Below are 19,936 nucleotides of genomic sequence, written 5' to 3' on the forward strand. Positions count from 1 at the left end.
CCCAATTCCCATGGCAGGCAGGTGGAGACCACAACTGAGCACAATACTCCAAGTGGGGTCTTATTATAGTTTTATAAACATTTCTCATTACATTAATTTCTCTTACAATGAGATTCCTTGTAACCCATGCAATCATACTGTTTGCTTTACTAATACAACTTTTAATATGTTTCGACCATTTCAAATCTGAAGAAGTTAAAACTCCAAGATCTTTCTCTGCTTCAATACATTCAAGTGTAACACCACTAAATACATATTCTTGAAGGGGATTTTCATTAAATGGAACATGCATTATTTTGCATTTGCTAGGATTAAACTTTAACAGCCACACATTTTGCCAGTTTTGCAAGCTTTCTAACATATTGAAAGTGCTTTCAGTGTCATTGGCATCCATAATAACTTTAAGATCATCTGCAAACAGTTTTGATATACCATTAATACAATCAGGCAAGTCATTGATAAAAATGACAAACAATAAAGGACCTAAAACAGACCCTTGTGGGACGCCTGATAAAACATCACGAAGGTAGGAATATGCTCCACCAACAAATGTCTTAAATCTTCTTCCAGATAAAAAGTCTTTCACAATATCTAAAGTGTTACCACTTATACCCAAATTTCTCATTTTTGTAAGTAGTCTATGATGTGGAACACTATCAAATGCTTTACAAAAATCTAAGTAAAACACATCTACGGGTGCACCATCTTCTAATAGTTCGATGATACATTCTACACTCTCTAATAGATTAGATAAACAAGATTTACCTTCTACAAATCCATGCTGGTTTGGATTTATCTTCTTACTAACAAAACTCATAATATGCCTCCTTACTAATTTTTCATATAATTTACATAAAATGCATGTAAGTGACACTGGCCTGTAATTTAGGGCATCTTTCCGACTACCCTTTTTATAAAGAGATGTAACATTTGCTGTCTTCCACTGTTCTGGAATTTTCCCACTTGAAGCACATGTTTGAAATAATTTAGTCACAGCAGAAACAAAACTTGAATTATGTTCAAGTTCTTTTAATAATTTAGGATGAATGCCATCTGGCCCTTTACTTTTACTAATATTAATTCTTTTCAGTTCTCTGCCAACATCATCCATTGTTATCTCAATATTTTCAATGTGTAACTCATCCGCAATAAAATAACATTCTCTGTTCAAAGGTCCATCTGGTTCTTTGACAAAAACTGAAGCAAAAGCATCAGCCAATACTTCGGCAGTTTCAAAATTACTTTTGGTCAAAGATCCGTCCGGTTTTTCCAGGGATGATACACAACTTTTTAACACTCTTTTCCCTCTTAAATATGCATAAAATGGCTTTGTATTATATTTCATACACTGTGTAATTTTTCTTTCATAATTAACTTTACACTTAAATGAATTACTATCAAACTGTCCTTGTTGGTTCAGTGCAACATTAAGATTTTCAGAAGAAGGATTATTATCAAAAATATACCAACATTTATCTGTCTTTTTCCTGCATCTTTTTAAGGATGAATTTGCCCAAGGCTCACATTTAAAGTTCTTTTCCGTCGGAACTATATCAGATACTAAGTTAAGCTTTGAGTGTAACTCACTCCACATATCTTCAGAAGTTAAAGTACCCTCACTAAAAGACCAGTCAATTTCAGCTGATCTGTGTAACAATTCTTTGCCAGAGACTTTTCCCCATAACTTTCTAGGCTCCTTTGCAGCCTCATCATCTTGCTTACTGTTACTAAGACTTAGATTTAATTCTACATTAAAACAAACATGATCGCTCTTCCCCAAGGGGGAGACAATCATTACTTCATTGACAATAGCTTCGTTTGTAGAGAGAACCTGATCTAGTGTACTCTCTTGAAGTTTACCGCTGACAACTCTACGTCTGGTAACTTCATCTGTGATATACCAAACCAAGCCATTGTCTTGTACACATTCCATAAAATTCTTTTCTATAATTAAACCCTTATTACTTGTTCCTAAAGGAGCATTAACAGTTCCACTAAGCCAAGATACATTTGGTAAATTTAAATCTCCAACTAGGATTGATTCAACATTAAAAACAGCTAGTTTTGCAATCATTTTGGTCATCGCATTGTTCTGCGCTTTAGAAAGAGACATTGATCTATAAATACATGCAATATTTACCCTACCAATGTTGCTATCGAATTCAACAGCAATCGAATCAGTGACCCTAAACCAATCTATGACAACTGGGTTCAAAGAGTCTTTAATATAAATAATACAGCCTCCACCACTACTAACAGAACTTTCTCCTACTTCTTCATTAACTGTAAAATCTCTATCTTTTCTAAATATTTTGAAACCAGGTATGCTAATTTCAGCATCAATAATTTCATTGTTAAAATGAGTTTCATTTATGCAGAGAACATAAGGACTATAGAATGTAGTGTAAATTTCTCACAATGTATGAAATCTAAATTTATGTCAGATGTAATTCAAGGAGTCTCATCCTATGAAATAAACAATAGTTTCGACTATTTCTACACTCTAGCTATGTGACAACTGAAACAATTTTTAAGGTGCTGGAGTTTTTGTCGGGTGGAAAGGCCCCCTGCGTTATATGACCTATTTTCAGAAGTATAGAACTTTAAACATCTCCTTTATTCGTTCCCATTTGTTATCATTGCCATTCTAATGTTGTTCTATACTTCTCTGTGTATAACTGTAAATAATATTACTTACGAAATTCCAAAGTGGGCATCTATGTAATTTTCAACATTAATTGTTACCTTCATGCCCACAGTTCACTGTTAAATCATATCTTATTTTACCACTCATTAATTTATTACTTATTTTGTTTTACAATTTACATGCTATTATATCCTTATGTCCCTAGAAGGGTGTTCTGCTAACAGTTTTTGACTGACTTGAATGTCCTGCACAGCAGATTGAAGCTTCTTAAATTATTTTTTATTCTTATTGTATTGCTGTGTAAATTTGATTCTAATTCTAATTTTAATTCTAATTCTAACAATGTCAGACTGGTACAGCGAAACAGCATTTCTCAATTCACAAAACTTATTATATAAACTATTACTGTTACTATAAAACAATTTAAGGTTTAGGCATCCTATAGCTTTGCTTTCTCTGCAAGTCGCTTTCTCCGTTCCTGTCTCACAAAAAATTTTAGAAATATCAGCGTATAACAAAACTGATGATTTTAATTTTCATGTTGTATCCCTTACATTTCCTCACAGTAACATCCCAACCGAGGTTGGCTACAACGTTTTTTCAAGTCAAGTTCTTAGATATGGTAATGTTTGCACTAGATTGGATATCTTTACCTCCCATCTTCACAAAATATTCAAAATTCTAATTGATAGAGGATATAGCCGTGATAGACTGATTAAAGGCATTAAACGTTGTCTGAGGAAATATGATAACGTTTTCAGGAAGTTCGGTATTCTAGATGACCGTAACATTATTAAAGAACTCCCCTGGGGGGGAATGCAACGTCAATTAATGTCAGTATTCCATGAAAACCCCAAACTGACATTGACATTAATTGACATTAATTGACATTAATTGACATTAATTGACATTAATTGACATTAATTGACATTAATTGACATTAATTGACATTAATTGACATTAATTTGTCTTGAAATTTGAGATTATCATTATTCGATAAATATTCAAGATATTCACGTCTATGTAAGTTTGACCGGTTCAAAAAAACAAAATGTCCTTGAATAATTATGAGTATGTTCTTATCTGTTGATCCTTAGGTTTAAAGACCACCAAAAAAATTTCAGCTTCCAACTCTTCCATCTTCGGTCCCCACCGGCCACGCCCATATTTTATTGGTTTCTTATACTGGTAAAATATCTAGAATCGGCTTTTTTAGTATGAAGGAGTAATGTTAGCTGTTTAAGATTCGTTATTCAAATATAAATGTCATGAAGGCATTTCGTTTAATGTGGGTTTTAAGTTCTGATGACGTTGAGAACCACGCCCTTGGATGGCCACGCCCATTTAAGAAAATTAAATTTCGGAAAACCGTATTATTTTAGTTTTATTGTTTAATGATCTGAATTTTTTTCACATTTCACATTTTCATATGTGATAGTAGTGAATAAATTGATGATATAAACGTTCTAAAGTGCTAAAAATATGGTAGAACTACATAATCTCTGGTCGAAAAATATCGTGTCAATTAATGTCAGTATTCCAAAATTTTGCAAAACTGACATTGACATTAATTGACATTAATTGACATTAATTGACATTAATTGACATTAATTGACATTAATTGACGTTGCATCACCCCCCTCCCCTGATATCTTTTGATTTATTGAAACACGGGTACTAACTCTGCTAAACTGAACAAATTCTGAAACTTAGGTGAATAAGTGTACAACGTGCTAAACCGAAGTTCAGACTGACCAGTGAAAATGGGCGAGCGTACCAAGTGTCATTTTAATTAGAAGTTTTAGTTAGTGATTTATTATTGAAGCTTGTAATTACAATATCTAATGCTCCTATAAATACTTTAATTAATTGTTTGTCCCGTTATTCTTTTTCCTTCCTCTTTTCCTTGTCATCCCCTTTAGTTTTAAGATTCTTGCTATAAATGGCTACAGCTAACACTATTAATGCTAAGTACCAAACAACAAGTGGGAGGTGGATCGTTGGTATACCATTAAATCGATTTAACACCGCAATTCCAGTCGCAAGCCTGGGACCACTACTAGCATAGTCACAACATCTACAAAGCTGCCATATAGCCTGACTGACAATTTTCTCGACTGACTGACAATGTTTCTTCTTTTTCCCCATTTAGAATACAAAGATTAGTACATTTTAGCTTATGATTAATATTATATTTTTACCTATAGTTTACCTAGACTCTGTTAATGTTTTTAAGTAGTAAATACCGACATATGTCGCAGAAGCATGGTTTTAAAGATAAATTTACTTTGATTGATACACTGGACTACTTGCTTGACGATTAGATTACTGCTGGTACCTTCGTTTTGGCAAGTCCGGTGTAACGTTACACTGGTGTGGTATTACATCATGCTAGATGCTGGGGTGAAGAGCTTTATTATATTGTTATTCTTATTTTGTCCGTTATTCTTATTTTGTCCGTTTCACTCTGTTATGTTTATGCCCTACATTTTGTACCTTGTATTAGCAGTGGGCATTGGTTTGGTTGTACGCTATTTCAGTTTCTATAAATTTATAGCTAACGTCTCATAGTTTTACTTTTTACTTAACTTTAAATTATTTTTATTATTATTATTATTTATGCGCGGCCAGGTAGCGCAGTTGGTTAGAACGCCTGTCTTACAATCGTTAGGTCGCGAGTTCGAAACCCACTGACTGCCTGGTCGTGGGGTGAGCGTCGTCGACGTTCAGCTAAGGATCATGAGTGGTCTATGCAGCCCCCCGGTCTACTCAGCCGAATACTCGAGAAATCGGGTGTGAGGGTTAAATGAGGAGCTGCACATTGCAGCAAAGTCTCGGACGAAGAAAGTATGGTACACACTACCTTAACCGTCACTGGCCAAAAAGATCCTTCGGCTTCCTGTAATTGGCTGGTTGCACTTGTGTAACATTGTGGCTGTTGGAATACACCGAAGTAAAATAAGTGTCTAGATAGAAAAAAAAAAAAAAATTAGGAAAAATCTTGAGGGAAGATGACAGTTGCATGCACAAAACTAGTTTAAATCGCCAATGCACAATCTGAAGTTTGTGAACCTCAACTAAGCCTTTCACTTGTTACACCATAGAATTGTGTAAATTATTGTCACAAAGTAGTCATTTTGGGCATATTATAATTTGGGATGACCCTCACATGCATGGAGTGTTCTACGCGTGTCATATCCGTCCACTTTATCCAGTTTCCTTCTAACCATCAGCTAATTTAATTTCCTTCTAACCAACCTAATATAACATTCAGAGTAATAAAGTGCAGCCATGTGGAACCATGAAGTGTTGTCAGAGTTGCGTGCTCTCATGAAGAGCCACGGACAACTTTCGGCATACATTATCCCTGCCGAAAATTCCGATAGGTGTGCTTTCATTTCTGGTTTTGATGGCAGTGCTGGAACAGCTGTTGTTTTGATAGAGAAAGCTCTCTTATGGACAGATTTACGTTACTTTGGTCGTGCTAAACGAAGCTTATATCATGAAAATTGGGATTTGATGAAAGCATACTGGCCTAGCTGAAGAAGAATGGCTTGCAGCTAACTTAAGTAGCAATGATAAAGTTGGAATTGACCCTAAAACATGTTCCATCGCAACCTCATCCCCCAGAAGACGAGCTTTGAGGTCTCCTAGATTTGTTTATGTAAATTTTGATATTTTACTGTACTATTTTATGTTGTATATAATTTTACGGACGAAATGATCCCAGGGGGGACTCCCAACCCACCGCTTCGGCGGGTAGTTGACGCACCTTTCACAAGCAAGAGCCACTTTGGTCTACTTGCTGTGAGGTGTCTCAGCTACATGGGTTGGGGGTCCCCCCTTTTTTTTTCTTTTTTTTTTTTTTTTTTTTGGTTCCATCCCACGATTTAAAACTCTTAAGAAACATCTTGGTCGTTCTGGTATAGAACTTGTTTCTGTCAAAGATAATCTCATTGACATTGTCATATAATTTTATAATTAATCATAATTAAATGCCATTAATCATACACATTTTCTTCTAAAGAAATTCCGTAAAAAGAAGGATAAGAGAGACAATGGAAATTGCAATAAATGTGGTACATGTAGCAAATGTATAAAGTGTAATGAGGCCTGGGATTGCTACAAGATTCAGAGAAATATTAGAAATAAATTAGCTAAAACCTGCAAAAAGGCTAATGTAATCGATGATCTACAAGTTAAAAGTGCCAAGAATGATCTTAAAGGGATATGGAAAACTATCAAACTGGCACCAAATATGACCCCTGGTACAACTAATTGTCAAACTATCAATGAGAATGATTCTGAGCTATTTAACTTTCATTTTGCGAATGTTGGATCAAGATTACAAAATCAGGCCCCCAGTATTGAAAGAGTTAGTTTTACTGATTTTTTACCTCCTAGAACTTCTAACATCTCAATTGATAGATTCCAAGAAATAAATGAAACTGATATCCTAATGTATGTCGAAACGCTCAAGAATGACAAGGCCTCATATGACGATGTGCCTCTATTTTTACTTAAGCAAGCTGTACCACACATAGTTGAACCACTGACCCATATTGTCAATTTGAGCCTTAATACAGGTGTTGTACCAACCCTTTGTAAAAAAGCTAGAGTAACTCCCATCCATAAGGCATGAATGAAAGATGATCCTAATAATTACAGGCCAATATCCATCCTTCCACTTATAGGAAAACTTATAGAATACTTTGTCGGCAAGCAACTCACTGATTACATGGAAGAGAACAAACTTTTCATCCGGCATCAATATGGCTTTCGGAAAAATCACTCCACAACTTATTTGATGTACGATCTGATGGACGAAATATATATGAGTAAATCTTATAAGTAAGTCTTATAAACCAGGAATCATCTTTCTTGATCTTAAGAAGGCCTTTGACACAGTGAATCATGAAATATTGCTTCAAAAATTGGCATATTATGGAATTGGTGGCATTGCTTTAACCTGGTTTAAGAACTTCTTATCTTGTAGATATCAATGCACAAGGATCAATGGCAAACTAAGTTCATTTTTAGAAGTTCTGAGTGGTGTACCACAAGGAAGCATCATTGGGCCTATGTTATTTAGTATCTTCATAAATGACATCATTTATGCCTGTAACCTATCTAAGCCCTTTCTATTTGCAGATGATGGTGCACTATTCTTTGATCAAACCTGCAGAAGCACATTTATAAACATGAAAATAGAACTTATGACAATCTTTAAATGGCTCAGTGTTAATAAATTATCACTCAATGAAAAGAAGACTGAATTCCTATTGTTTGATTCTGTTGATCAAGATGATGAATTAACCATTGAATGTAATGAGGTAACTTTCACAATCAAGGAGTGCAAAGAGACAAAATATCTTGGCCTCATTCTAGATAGTAAATTAAACTTCAAAAGCCATGTAGATTATATTATTAGGAAGGTCATGAAGAGAATTGGTGCCATGTATAGAAGCAAAGCACTGCTACCCATTAAATATAGGAAAATGTTTGCCAATGCACTCATGTTGCCACAATTCGATTATTTAGACACGATCTATTGTAGAGCTGGCAAGACAAAACTTGCTGAACTTGACACTCTGTACAAAAAGGTAGCCAAAATAGCTCTCAACGTTCCACAAACAGAGAGCAGCCTTAATGTTTATAGAGACATGAAATGGTTACCACTCCATCTTAGACGACAACTCCATCTGTCAAATTATATGTTTAGAATCATCCATGACAATTGTCCTACAAACTTTATGAACAAATTTAGTTACATATCAGGAGGTAGTAGGAGCGGCGAAAGCTGCAACCTATATGTTAATAGATCAACATCACATAAAAACTTTCAATACTTGGGGGCAAAATGTCGGAATAATGTTCCAACAGATCTACGAAATCTGCCCGATGTTAAAAGCTTAAGTGATTCGTATAAGAAACAGCTACTCTCATCTATAACAACAGACCCTAATTACACCGTCGACAATTCATATGACAAATTTTACACTGCAATCATAGTCGACGATAACTAAGTATCTTCTAATTCTTTTAAATCTGAGGCATATATAATTTATGTCGAAAGGATATTCCCTTTTTGACCACCTTACCATTCTGATTGATTTTGCACATGACTGACATGTTTTAACTGGAGAAGGGATTCGCACAGTGGTAGTTTTATAAACCACTTTTAATTTATTGACCTATTATACCTAGTGGTAGTTTTATAGACCACATTTAATTTATTAACTTATCATACTTAGTATTTATTTTTGGTGACTGTATCACCCAGTTTTAACATTTGATAATTGTACAGTTTATTGACGACACATTGACTGAATGTTATTTTATATTCTAATTTATATTCTAGATATTTTATTTATTTTTCAACAGACGACAACTTCCTGTTTTTTCTTCTATATTAGTTACTCATATCTCTTGTACAGACTGTTTTACAAGGACATGGACAGATGATACTCACATTAGGCATTCATTATTGCATCTAAATTATTTCACTTGCATTAGGTTTAGAAATTTATTCTCTGGTTAACAGATTTCAAATGTTTAATCAATTTGTAGTATGACAGTAAGGTTTATAAGAAGTTATTTAATTTTGCTTGGGCTATTATATTGACTATTGAGGTTTAATGATGATATGGAATTTGAATTCTATATAAATTTACACTATGTGGTTTGGGCATTTTGCATAGTAAATATGATTACTACTCCTATATATCATATTATTTGATTGGTATTCGATTTCTGATTATTTCTTAGGAATATGATTATTATATCTCAATTTGGCTTTAGGTAGGGTGCCCCGCTAAAAGAACTGGATTCTTCCAGGAAGCATCCCGTGCACAGACCTTGGTCTACATATAATATATATTAAATTATTAACCATTCATTCTGTATGTGCACGAAAATTTATTTCAATCAATAATTGACTTTGTCCTGTTCAAAATATCAAAAACAAAGTATGTAGTTGTTGGCAAATTTTACCATTCACTCTAAATTATTTGTAACCACAAATTATATATTTCTAAATAGATTGGTTTTAAAATTCCAATGTAACGAGCAGATAACCCCCATAACAGCATCCACCACTTATATTGCAGCAATCCAAAACTTGTCATTAAATTGCCACTTCAGTCTCAAGCGTTCCTCAGATTCCCTGCAGGTCCATAAGAGTTCAAGAATACTTCATATTAGGTTACAGGCAGGTCTTTGAGTGGTTAATTATTTAGCCTTTAACGCCAATGTCATTGTGGTTGGACCGCTGTGTTTTGGTTTAGCGGAAATATAAACTACTGGCATGGTATGCATACAAGGCTTTCGAGTTCCTTTAAATATCAAATTGAACTGTATTACCCTCATTTTTATTGTAATATTTGGTGAAAATTGAAATTTTTGTTTGAAGAAAAGAAATTTTTTGTTTGAAAGATTTGAATAATTTTTACATACATTATTCTCACTCCAACAGCAGTCTGGTAGTGCTCAGTTTATTAATATTTTCTTAACCTTCATGAATAATGTTGTTGCCTGTTGATATTTTTTTTTTTTAATGTGTAAATTGATGTAAAATATATTTGAATTTTAACTGCCTGTAAAATCATTTGAGGAAATCTAGATCATAAAATAGGAGCGTAGAATCCTTATGAATTTATTAACAAATCTTTCCCAATTTCCGGTTTATCTTTTCAATTTTATCAGCTTCTGTAGGACTGCAGATAATCGCGAAAGAAATTGTATCCGCTCCTACAAAATCCTGCAGTCAACATTGGAGTTCAAACAGTTGCCCTTAATATGGGCACCATGGACATGTTAACCCACATAACAGTGATGTGAGCTCAGGCGATGCTCAAGTGACAGCATAGTTGTGTGTATTTTCACAAAATATTGGGAAAATTGTCACCAAAATAGAGAGATATTCTTCTCACTACTTACTTATTAATTCTCCTTCTAATTAACCTAATTCTCAGAGTAATACAGTGCAGCAATGGCTAAGAAGACTGGCCAACTGTTATCCAAGCTGCGTGCTCTCATGAAGAGCCACGGACAACTTTCAGCATACATTATCCCCTCTGATGATGCTCACATGAGTGAATATGTCTGTGAAAAGTTTCTTAGGCGTGGTTTCATTTCTGGTTTTACTGGTAGTGCTGGAACAGCAGTTGTTTTGATGGAGAAAGCCCTCTTATGGACAGATGGACGTTACTTTCTTCAAGCTGAACAACAGATGGACGAAAATTGGGGTTTGATGAAAGCATTCATGCCTGGAACCCCAAGCGAAGAAGAATGGCTTGCAGCTAATTTAGGTAGCAATGATAAAGTTGGAATTGACCCTAAAACATGTTCCATCACACGATTAAAACTCTCAAGAAACAGCTTGGTAGTGCTGGTATTGAACTTGTTTCTGTCAAGGAAAATCTAATCGACCTTGTCTGGGATGATGCTCCTTCACTACCAGACGCTCCAGTCTTTCTTCATAGCATGAAATATGCAGGAGAAGATGTTCCCTCAAAGTTGGAGAGTGTTAGAAAGCAATTAAAATCAAAACTGTGCAGCTCTATTGTGTTGAGTGCTTTAGATGATATTGCTTGGACTTACAATCTGAGAGGCAATGATGTCAACTACAATCCAGTTTTCTACTCATTTGCTGTCATAGATCAGTCTACATCTACTCTCTATGTGGATGAGAGTAAGTTGTCTACTGAGATAAAGGAATATTTATCCAATGCCTCAACATCTATTAAACCTTATGATGAGATTTATTCTGATGTCAAAAATCTAGAAGGAAGAGTATTTCTTCCCCTGTCCACAAATGCTGCCATTTTCCAGGCAATCGATGAAAAGAACAGGGTTGGTGGCATGAGTCCTGTGCAGGAGCTCAAAGCAATTAAAAATGAAGTTGAGCTTGAAGGGATGAGGAACTGTCATATCAGAGATGGTGCTGCCTTGACTGAATATCTTCACTGGTTGCAAACTGAGGTTCAAAAGCCAGGTGTTGTGATTGATGAAGTTGATGGAGCTGACAAAGCAGAACTTCTTCGAAGTAAGCATGACAAATATGTATCACTCAGTTTTGATACTATTTCAAGTTCTGGAGCAAATGGTGCAGTCATTCATTACAAACCTGAAAAAGGTAGCTGCCTTCAAATAGACAAAGATGATATCTATCTTTGTGATTCTGGAGCTCAGTACTCGGATGGAACTACTGATATTACCAGGACAACTCACCTGGGTGAACCAACTGACTACCACAAGGATTGCTTCACTAGAGTCATGATGGGCCATATTGATTTGGCTATGGCTGTGTTTCCACCTGGAACCAAAGGAACCTGTTTGGACTGTTTAGCAAGGAGACCTCTCTGGAATGTGGGACTAAACTATCAGCATGGCACTGGTCATGGTGTTGGATCTTTCCTAAATGTTCATGAGGGTCCATGCAGAATTTCTGGTGGAAATAGGATGAGCAAGCATGAGATGGGTCTCAAAAAGGGTATGATATTGTCAAATGAGCCTGGCTATTATGAAAGTGGAAAGTTTGGAATGCGGCTTGAAAGTTTGGTGGAAGTTGTCGAAACATCTGTTGGTCCTGAAAAAGGTAAACATCTAACATTCAACACAATAACCATGGCACCAATAGAAAGAAAGCTCATCAATACCAAGCTGATGACTGCTGGCCAAATTGACTGGCTGAACCATTACCATCTCACTGTAAGAGAGAAAGTTGGAGCTGTTTACGAGGAACTGGAAGAAGTCAAGAGCTTAAAGATTGGCTGCATGCAATGACAGAGCCTATGTAAATTTATCAACAATAACATTTGGCAAACTTTTTCATATAATTATAGATGATTTATTAAATAAGTTAGATAGTGGGATAAAAGACATTGTCAACCGGTTTTCAAAATACTTTTTGAACTTAATTTATAAACATTTAGATATATCAGGTTATTAAATGATGTTATAATGAAGAATTTTTACTGTTAACAATTATGGTTAATAGAACATTATCATAATACAGTAAACCCTTGAATATAATTGATGTTTTGGGAGGAAGTGAAAGTCTCCACTCAGTTTTTCAAACAAATAGTTGTCGACGTTTCGGCTCATAATTGGGAAAATTAATTTAGGCCACGTAAATCAAATCCAGTGAATCAAGGGTCTACTGTAATTATTTACTTGAAAATTGTATTTTTTTTCATTGGAAACCTATCCATTTATGAATACAGGACCCTCTCACAGTCTTTCAGTGACTCGTGATTTGATATGTTATCAAATATATTAAGGCGTTGCACAAACATAATTACATTACATTGGTAATTACATAATATTATTAGAGTTAGATTTATTACTAGACGGAAAATGTGGTAAGCTTTTGGAGTATTCTTAACCTTAATGACATAGCAGTAAACCCCAGAATAACCTCACAGCCAATGTAATGTAATAATCTTGGTACACTTAGGTTATTGTCATGTTACCATGATTTTGTCATGATTTGTAAAAATAATTAGTATTTGATTTATACAATCGATAAATTACCGAATTTTCATTTTCTGTGTTACATCTGATAAGACTCGAAACTTCAGCAATATAAAAACTGTTTAAAATGTAATTTTTACTACCAAATCACTTTTCGGACAATTGTAACCCAGTTGTAATCGTTGAGGATTTCATTCATTTTAACAGATTATTTTCTCTTCAAGCAAGGGATAATGTACTCAACTCAATCAACTCCACAAGTTTAAACATGCGCCTTGTCACTGCTTCCAATAAGAAGGTATGTGTTGGAGTGTTTGTCGTCCTTTTCACCTCCTCAGTTGGCTACATGCTGGGATCCCTTCAGTCTATGGAAATAATGGAGGAAAAAGCTAAGTTGACAGATAAGCTAAACCAAGCTGAGTTGGAACTGTTTGAAGCCGAACGTCAGCTAGTACATTGTGATTCAGAGTTAGGTATGACCATTATGACTTTAATAGTCAGGTATTAATCACGTATTGAAATGTGATTTATTTTGTGGGTATAACTTTTAAAGTAGGCTAACATCTCTTTTTTTAATATGAATAATCAATAACGTTTTATTCTAAGTCATGATTCAGAATAAATTGCTTAAAGCAATGTAAATTCTGATGAATTTCCAATTTTGCCAGGTCACAAGATGGGAGCAATTAACTCGGACAACTCCTTCAAAACCCTCCACATAATCACCCCCACCTACACCCGCAAAACACAGTTAGCTGAGCTCACCCTCCTCGCGCAAGCACTAGGCGCACATCCCATATCTCCAATGGATAGTTCTGGAGGTGACAAAGACAAAATTAGTGACAGACTTCTTGGTAAACACCAACATTCAGTACACACACCTTGATAGCGAAGGAAAAGTGAAGAGTGGGAATAAGTGCAATGCTCTGAGAAACATTGCTTTAGATTACTTAGTAACCAGCAGCAACTCTTCTGGAGTAGTTCTCTTTGCTAACCTTGATAGGACTTATTCTTCTGAACTTTTCGATAAAGTCAGGGATATTGAGAAAGTTGGGGTTTGGCCCACTGTTTTTGCTGAAGAGGAATTTGTTTGTAACCCTCTTCAGTTTAAGCTGGCTAGTCCTAAATATCCAATTAATCTGGGGTCTATCGGATTTAACTCGACTGCTTTACTGAAAACAGCTCGAAGATTCGATGTGAATCTTTCTGACACCGAAGGTATATCAAGTTTGGTTGATGGATTAGTGTCTAGTAATGAGGAGATAACGGTTATCAGTTGTGATGCTCAGTTTGTTTGGTTTACTCCCATATTTTAAGAATGCGTTGTACATTTTTATTTAGTATTGATAATAATCTTAGATTAATTTTTGCCTTAATAAATCAGTAATGTTTCTTTAAAGTTCACTAAATAGAATTTAAAATGACTATCTTAGTGTGCAGATGATCTGCAATGTATTTTGTAAAAAAAATTTGTTTTGTTTCTTTCGTTATATTTTTTATGCATGCACATTTGCCTTGCCTGTAGCTGTACAAGTTTGCCTAGCAAAATATTCCAGCAATTTCATAAAACATTAATTATTTAATGTAAAATTATTATAACTTATATCATACATTTACCAAAGATGAAATAGTATTGGGAGTAGTATGTTAGATATATTAGTCAGTAGTTCAATAGGGGTTATGTTACAAAATGTTGATTTCTTAAATATTGTGCTTTAAATTGTATGTTTAATTTAATAAGAATTGAGATAAAGTCTCATCTAGCCTATATTTCAAGAAAACATCCAGATTTTCATCTGAGCTTGGCTGAATCACTGAATCAAATTTTACATGATATTCTATAATACAACGAATAGCGATGGTGCATGATTTCAGTACGATTATCACCAAAACCTGAAACAACTTTAACTGTACTGATTATCATAATCTGTGATAATTATCAGTAATATAATAGTTTGGCCAGCTTATGAGACAAAAAAGTTGGTTTAATTTTGATTTTTAATCTCTATTCGTGATAGTAAAACGAAATCTCACAGTAACAAATAACTATAATTATAAGTTATAACCGAGTATCACCCAATAATCCTCTAGGTGAGCTATAAACACAAATCATCATGTCACTATTTGTCCACAACCTCGGCAAAGAGTCAGCAACAGAAGAGTTCCTGGTAAAGAAGATGGCGCTGCTTCACACCAAGAGAAGAAAGCTGAAGGACAAGAAGGAAGAGGAGGAGAAACAAAAGGTCAAAGAGGCCAGCAAACCAGGTTAGGAAACACAAAATATAAATGTAACAGTAAAAATGTTTCTAAATTATTCGATAACCCCCAGTTTAAAATTTGTTAGTTTGCCTTATAATATATGTATAATTTACTTGTAGCAAAATTTTGGACTGACCTGATTTTCTATGCAGCTACATTGACAAAGCAAGAAACGATACTCGCCGCAAAGCGGATACTCGAGGCAGAGTCCATAAAAAGAGATGAGAAAGAGAAGAACAAGAAGTCAGGCTTCAAACGATCCTGTAAATTTGAAAGGAATCGCAGCACAACCAAGGTGGTTAAAGCAAGACCTCTGTCGTTAGCTGATTCGCCGGAACGTAAGATGCCGGATAAGACTCCGGACACACCGCCACCTGTCATACCGACACCAGATACGCCGCCGCCAAACATTCCGCCGATAGGGAGGACGCCGCCAGATAAAGAGTTCATTCCTAACCTACCTTATTTCGATCACGTAAGACATACTTAAACTTTTTAAATTTAAGTTAAACCCTTTCTTCACTAGAAAATATTCTGATTGTTTCCATAATTTTTCGAGAATTTGGTCTTGTTTTATGATAAGGTTTAGACTTTAGGTTTAGACTTTAGGTTTCGATAAGAATCTCGAAATAAAGCTGTGCTCTACCAGTTTGTTAGTTTACTAATTACGGTTTTTGAATATATAACAACCTTCATTATTTTTTAGGACCAAGCTAAGACGTCAGGTAGTTTACTGCAACCCCTGAAGTCAAGCAAAGAGAAATACTCTAACTTTGTCTCCAGTAACTCGAAAAGGAAAATCGTTCAGTACGATGATTCGTTAGACATACAATGAACAGTAAAATATTGCACCGGATATTCTAACCTATTTCGAATATTATATGCTAAAATCAAATTTATATGAAGTGAAGAAGATGCCTATTTTTTGACCATTCAGTTTCCTATTTGTATCATCTAACCATAGGTTCAGTTCTGGGTTTGTGCCAGATTTTGTACTTGAGCATCTGTTTGGTTAAATTACCCGAACGAATCTTTTCTAATCTTTCTATGATTAAATACCTTAAATTATAATACAAGGTTCATATAATGTTCATGGGCCGGGCTTTCTAATTAATGTATTCCTGCTGAGCTAAGATAAAGTCAGCTCCCTTGTAATTACAACAATAGTACGGATATATTTCACTAATACTGGACCCTATCTGAGAAGATATTTATTGCAGTTACGTTGTTGTAAATTAATTGTTAATTACATTTAAATGCAGATCTATTTCTGTTATGTCGTTTCTTATCGTCTGATCTTCGTCACAAGATATTTGCAATGATTCTTGATAATAACTCTACAATATGGCTTAACCACTTCATTGAAATGGTATAAAATCTTTTCTATAGAATCTTGTAACATCTATTTCTTACCAACTTGGGCAGATTTAAACAAACCAAGTCTCTTAACCTTTGCATTAACCAGCAGCAACCCGTATAATATAACCCTAAATGGTGTCAAGACTCAAGAGACTAAAATCATTATTACCTATTTAATTCGCGTTTTTGACACCACTTGGGGGTCCAAATTTCGGGCTCTAAAATCACTATTCCTTGGCCAATTTTTTATTTTTTCATGCTGATTTGAAGGCCATTAAAGCATTTGATCCAGTCAAAAAATTTTCAGTTGTATATCTTTTGCGGTTTTTGCGGAAAGTCGCGTTAAAGTTGTTGCCGTGGTGTCAGTAAAATGACACATATATATATCGTCTCGCTTTATATATAGTAAGATTCCATCACTCAACCCTCAACGCTCCATAGCCTCAGAACTACCATCACAATGGCAATGATCTGTTCTTTGAGTAACGAGGTACCGGAGGAACCGGTCATTTCCCTCACCAGCAAACACATCTTCGAGAAGAGATTGCTGGAGAAGTATATCTCTGAGAATGGCACTGATCCCATCAACGGGGAGCCGCTCTCTGACGAGCAGGTTTGTGGAGTTCAAGAGTTTAGATTTTCTGTTTGTTCTCTTTCTTTCATCATTAGGTTTTCTAATTAACTAAAATTTGATAGTGTCGAAGTAATTATGCTCTGAGTTTCACCCTCGTATCAATAACTTCTCCCATGATGGGAATCAGCAGTTATTTTAAATCCTCCCTCAGATTGTACCGATAAACACATCACCAGTTCAGCGACCCAGACCTCCAACTGCCACCAGCATTCCTGCCATTCTTAAGATACTGCAGGTTTTAATCTTGTTCTTTATATTTCAATTTATCTGATTTACAACCAATGATTCGTTTAATGTAAGTTACATTATTTGTTCATATGACACTTTTTACTTTTGACTTTTTCATGAAATATTCAATGTTGAATCGTTAGTGTTGTTATCACTAACATTTCCTCCTCCAGGATGAATGGGACGCATGTATGCTGCACAGTTACACACTGCGACAACAGTTGCAGATGACGCGCCAGGAGTTGAGTTACGCGCTCTATCAACACGACGCTGCTTGTCGTGTTATCGCCCGTCAGGATAAGGAGGTCTGTCTAACTTTAACAAACTTTTTAAGTATTTATTTCAAATTATACTTCAAATGGTAATAATCCACATTTTACATATAATATGACATATATGTGCTAACCTAGCCCTATCAAGCTCATAATTTGATTGGCATATCATGGCCCTGGATATTTTAGATATTTAAAATCTGTCAAATCTTGTTTTGCTCCATTTTAAATATAGGTCTATAACGATACTGCCACTAGGTGACTGCTGCCCGAGAAGCTTTGGCCACACTGAAACCACAAGCAGCGCTAGCTGCACAGCAACCTGCTGCACCAGCACCTGCACCTGTCCATGTTGCTGCACCTGCAGAACCTGCTAGACCTGAACCAATGGAGGTGGAGACCCAGCTTGTACCAATTGGTTAGTCGGGATCAGACAGGATTACTTTCTTACTTTTCACTTACTTTCATATACATACTTTCAATCTGATTACTGCTTGTTCAATTCACTATATAAGAATTATTTACACTCATATTGAAGCTTTCAATATACAACTAAGAACAACTTTATCCATTAAGCAATTTGAAATAATCAGCCAACCCTCCTCCCAGGCTTGTCTGATGAAGTGCTCCAGCAGCTGCAACAGACCCACGTTAAGCTCACGTCACTCCGTAAGAAGAGGGGTAAGGAGATGCCAGAGGGCCTCCCCACTGCTCAGCAACTCAAACATTACACTCAAACCTCCTCCCATCCTGGCCTTCACAGGTTTGTCAGAAACTATACAGCTGTACGTGATCTGAGGTGTTGAGTCCTCGATTTTTGGGAAAACAATTCTGAATGTTTCATGAATTCGGCAAAAAGTTGATTTGATCATGTTACTTATCTTAATATCGCTCTTCAATGTACAAATTCAAACCATTTGCATTAGAAACTCTAAACACGTACTTTACAGTGCAACTCTAAACACGTACTTTACAGTGCAACTCTAAACACGTACTTTACAGTGCAACTCTTAACACGTACTTTACAGTGCAACTCTAAACACGTACTTTGCAGTGCAAGTTTGCCGGGTATATTGTGTCTGGATCTGCTTCCTAACACCAAGAGAACAGTAACTGGAGGAGCTGATAGGAACATTGTGGTATTTGACAAGGAGAACGAGAAGATCGTCTGTACTCTTAAAGGTATTCCACCGCTTTCGCTTTCTGATTAAATCGGTCAATGGAGTGTATTTAACCGTTGTATCGATTTCATTTTGTCTGTCACCACGTATATTATTAACACTGAACCCATGTCTAGGTCACACGAAGAAGGTTACAAACGTGGTGGCTCATCCCAACGAGAAGACCATCATCTCCGCCTCTCCGGACAGCCATGTCCGTATCTGGGATATCGGAGAAGAGACCTGTAAACACACACTCCGGATACACGATGGTCCGGTAACCGGACTTTCTCTCCATCCCACTGGGGATTACATGCTGAGTTGTTCTGCTGATCAGCACTGGGGATTTTCTGATATTGAACATGGTATGTGGGAGTGCAAGCGCGGTTTTACAATAAGTCTTATAATTTACAATTTAAACATTGGCTTATGTCTTTATGTAATACGTAGAAAATTCGTAACAAATTCAATTAATACACCAATTAAATTAAAATAATTTAAGTACATTGTATATTATGAATCTTATCAATGAAATAATTAATTATGTAAACAAACCCCCCTCTCTCCTCCAGGAAAACTGTTGTGTAAGGTAGCTGACCAATCTGTATCCCACGGTTTAACCTGCTGTCAGTTCCATCCTGATGGTCTTATCTTCGGAACGGGAACCTCCGACTCTCTGGTTAAGATCTGGGATTTCAAGGAACAGAAGAGTGCTGCTAACTTCCCCGGTCACAGTGGTCCCATATCTGCTATTGCTTTCTCTGAGAATGGATACTATCTTGCTACTAGGTTTGAACTTTAAAATTAATTTAATTAATTTAATAATCATAGGAAACATGATTAAAATTAATTTAATTAATTTAATAATCATAGGAAAGATTGTGGTTATTTTACGCAGATC

The 19,936-nt window shown here is 35.5% G+C and overlaps 3 protein-coding genes across 3 annotated transcripts in view; all 3 read left to right on the plus strand.

Annotated features, from left to right (window-relative positions):
• Positions 1-19,936, plus strand: part of LOC134819683 (pre-mRNA-processing factor 19-like) — a 33,002-nt gene that overhangs the window by 11,846 nt on the left and 1,220 nt on the right. The window contains exons 2-9 of the mRNA XM_063829766.1: positions 17,184-17,354; positions 17,527-17,610; positions 17,777-17,908; positions 18,134-18,293; positions 18,485-18,638; positions 18,930-19,057; positions 19,173-19,400; positions 19,608-19,824. Of these exons, the coding sequence (XP_063685836.1) occupies positions 17,202-17,354; positions 17,527-17,610; positions 17,777-17,908; positions 18,134-18,293; positions 18,485-18,638; positions 18,930-19,057; positions 19,173-19,400; positions 19,608-19,824 (1,256 nt within the window). The 5' untranslated portion in view covers positions 17,184-17,201. The remainder of the gene's footprint in view (positions 1-17,183; positions 17,355-17,526; positions 17,611-17,776; positions 17,909-18,133; positions 18,294-18,484; positions 18,639-18,929; positions 19,058-19,172; positions 19,401-19,607; positions 19,825-19,936) is intronic.
• Positions 10,625-12,958, plus strand: LOC134819818 (uncharacterized). Its single transcript, XM_063829967.1, is given in 2 exon segments — positions 10,625-10,998; positions 11,001-12,958. Coding segments are annotated over 2 exon segments (1,794 nt in total). The 5' UTR covers positions 10,625-10,637; the 3' UTR covers positions 12,434-12,958.
• On the plus strand, positions 15,213-16,649 carry LOC134819689 (uncharacterized). Its single transcript, XM_063829772.1, has 3 exons — positions 15,213-15,388; positions 15,535-15,857; positions 16,089-16,649. Exons 1-3 carry the CDS (start codon positions 15,238-15,240, stop codon positions 16,215-16,217), a joined length of 603 nt encoding a protein of 200 aa, XP_063685842.1. The 5' UTR covers positions 15,213-15,237; the 3' UTR covers positions 16,218-16,649.

This window comes from Bolinopsis microptera, chromosome 8, assembly GCF_026151205.1.
Source record: "Bolinopsis microptera isolate Bmic1 chromosome 8, MBARI_Bmic_1.0, whole genome shotgun sequence".
In the NCBI taxonomy this organism is placed as follows: domain Eukaryota; kingdom Metazoa; phylum Ctenophora; class Tentaculata; order Lobata; family Bolinopsidae; genus Bolinopsis; species Bolinopsis microptera.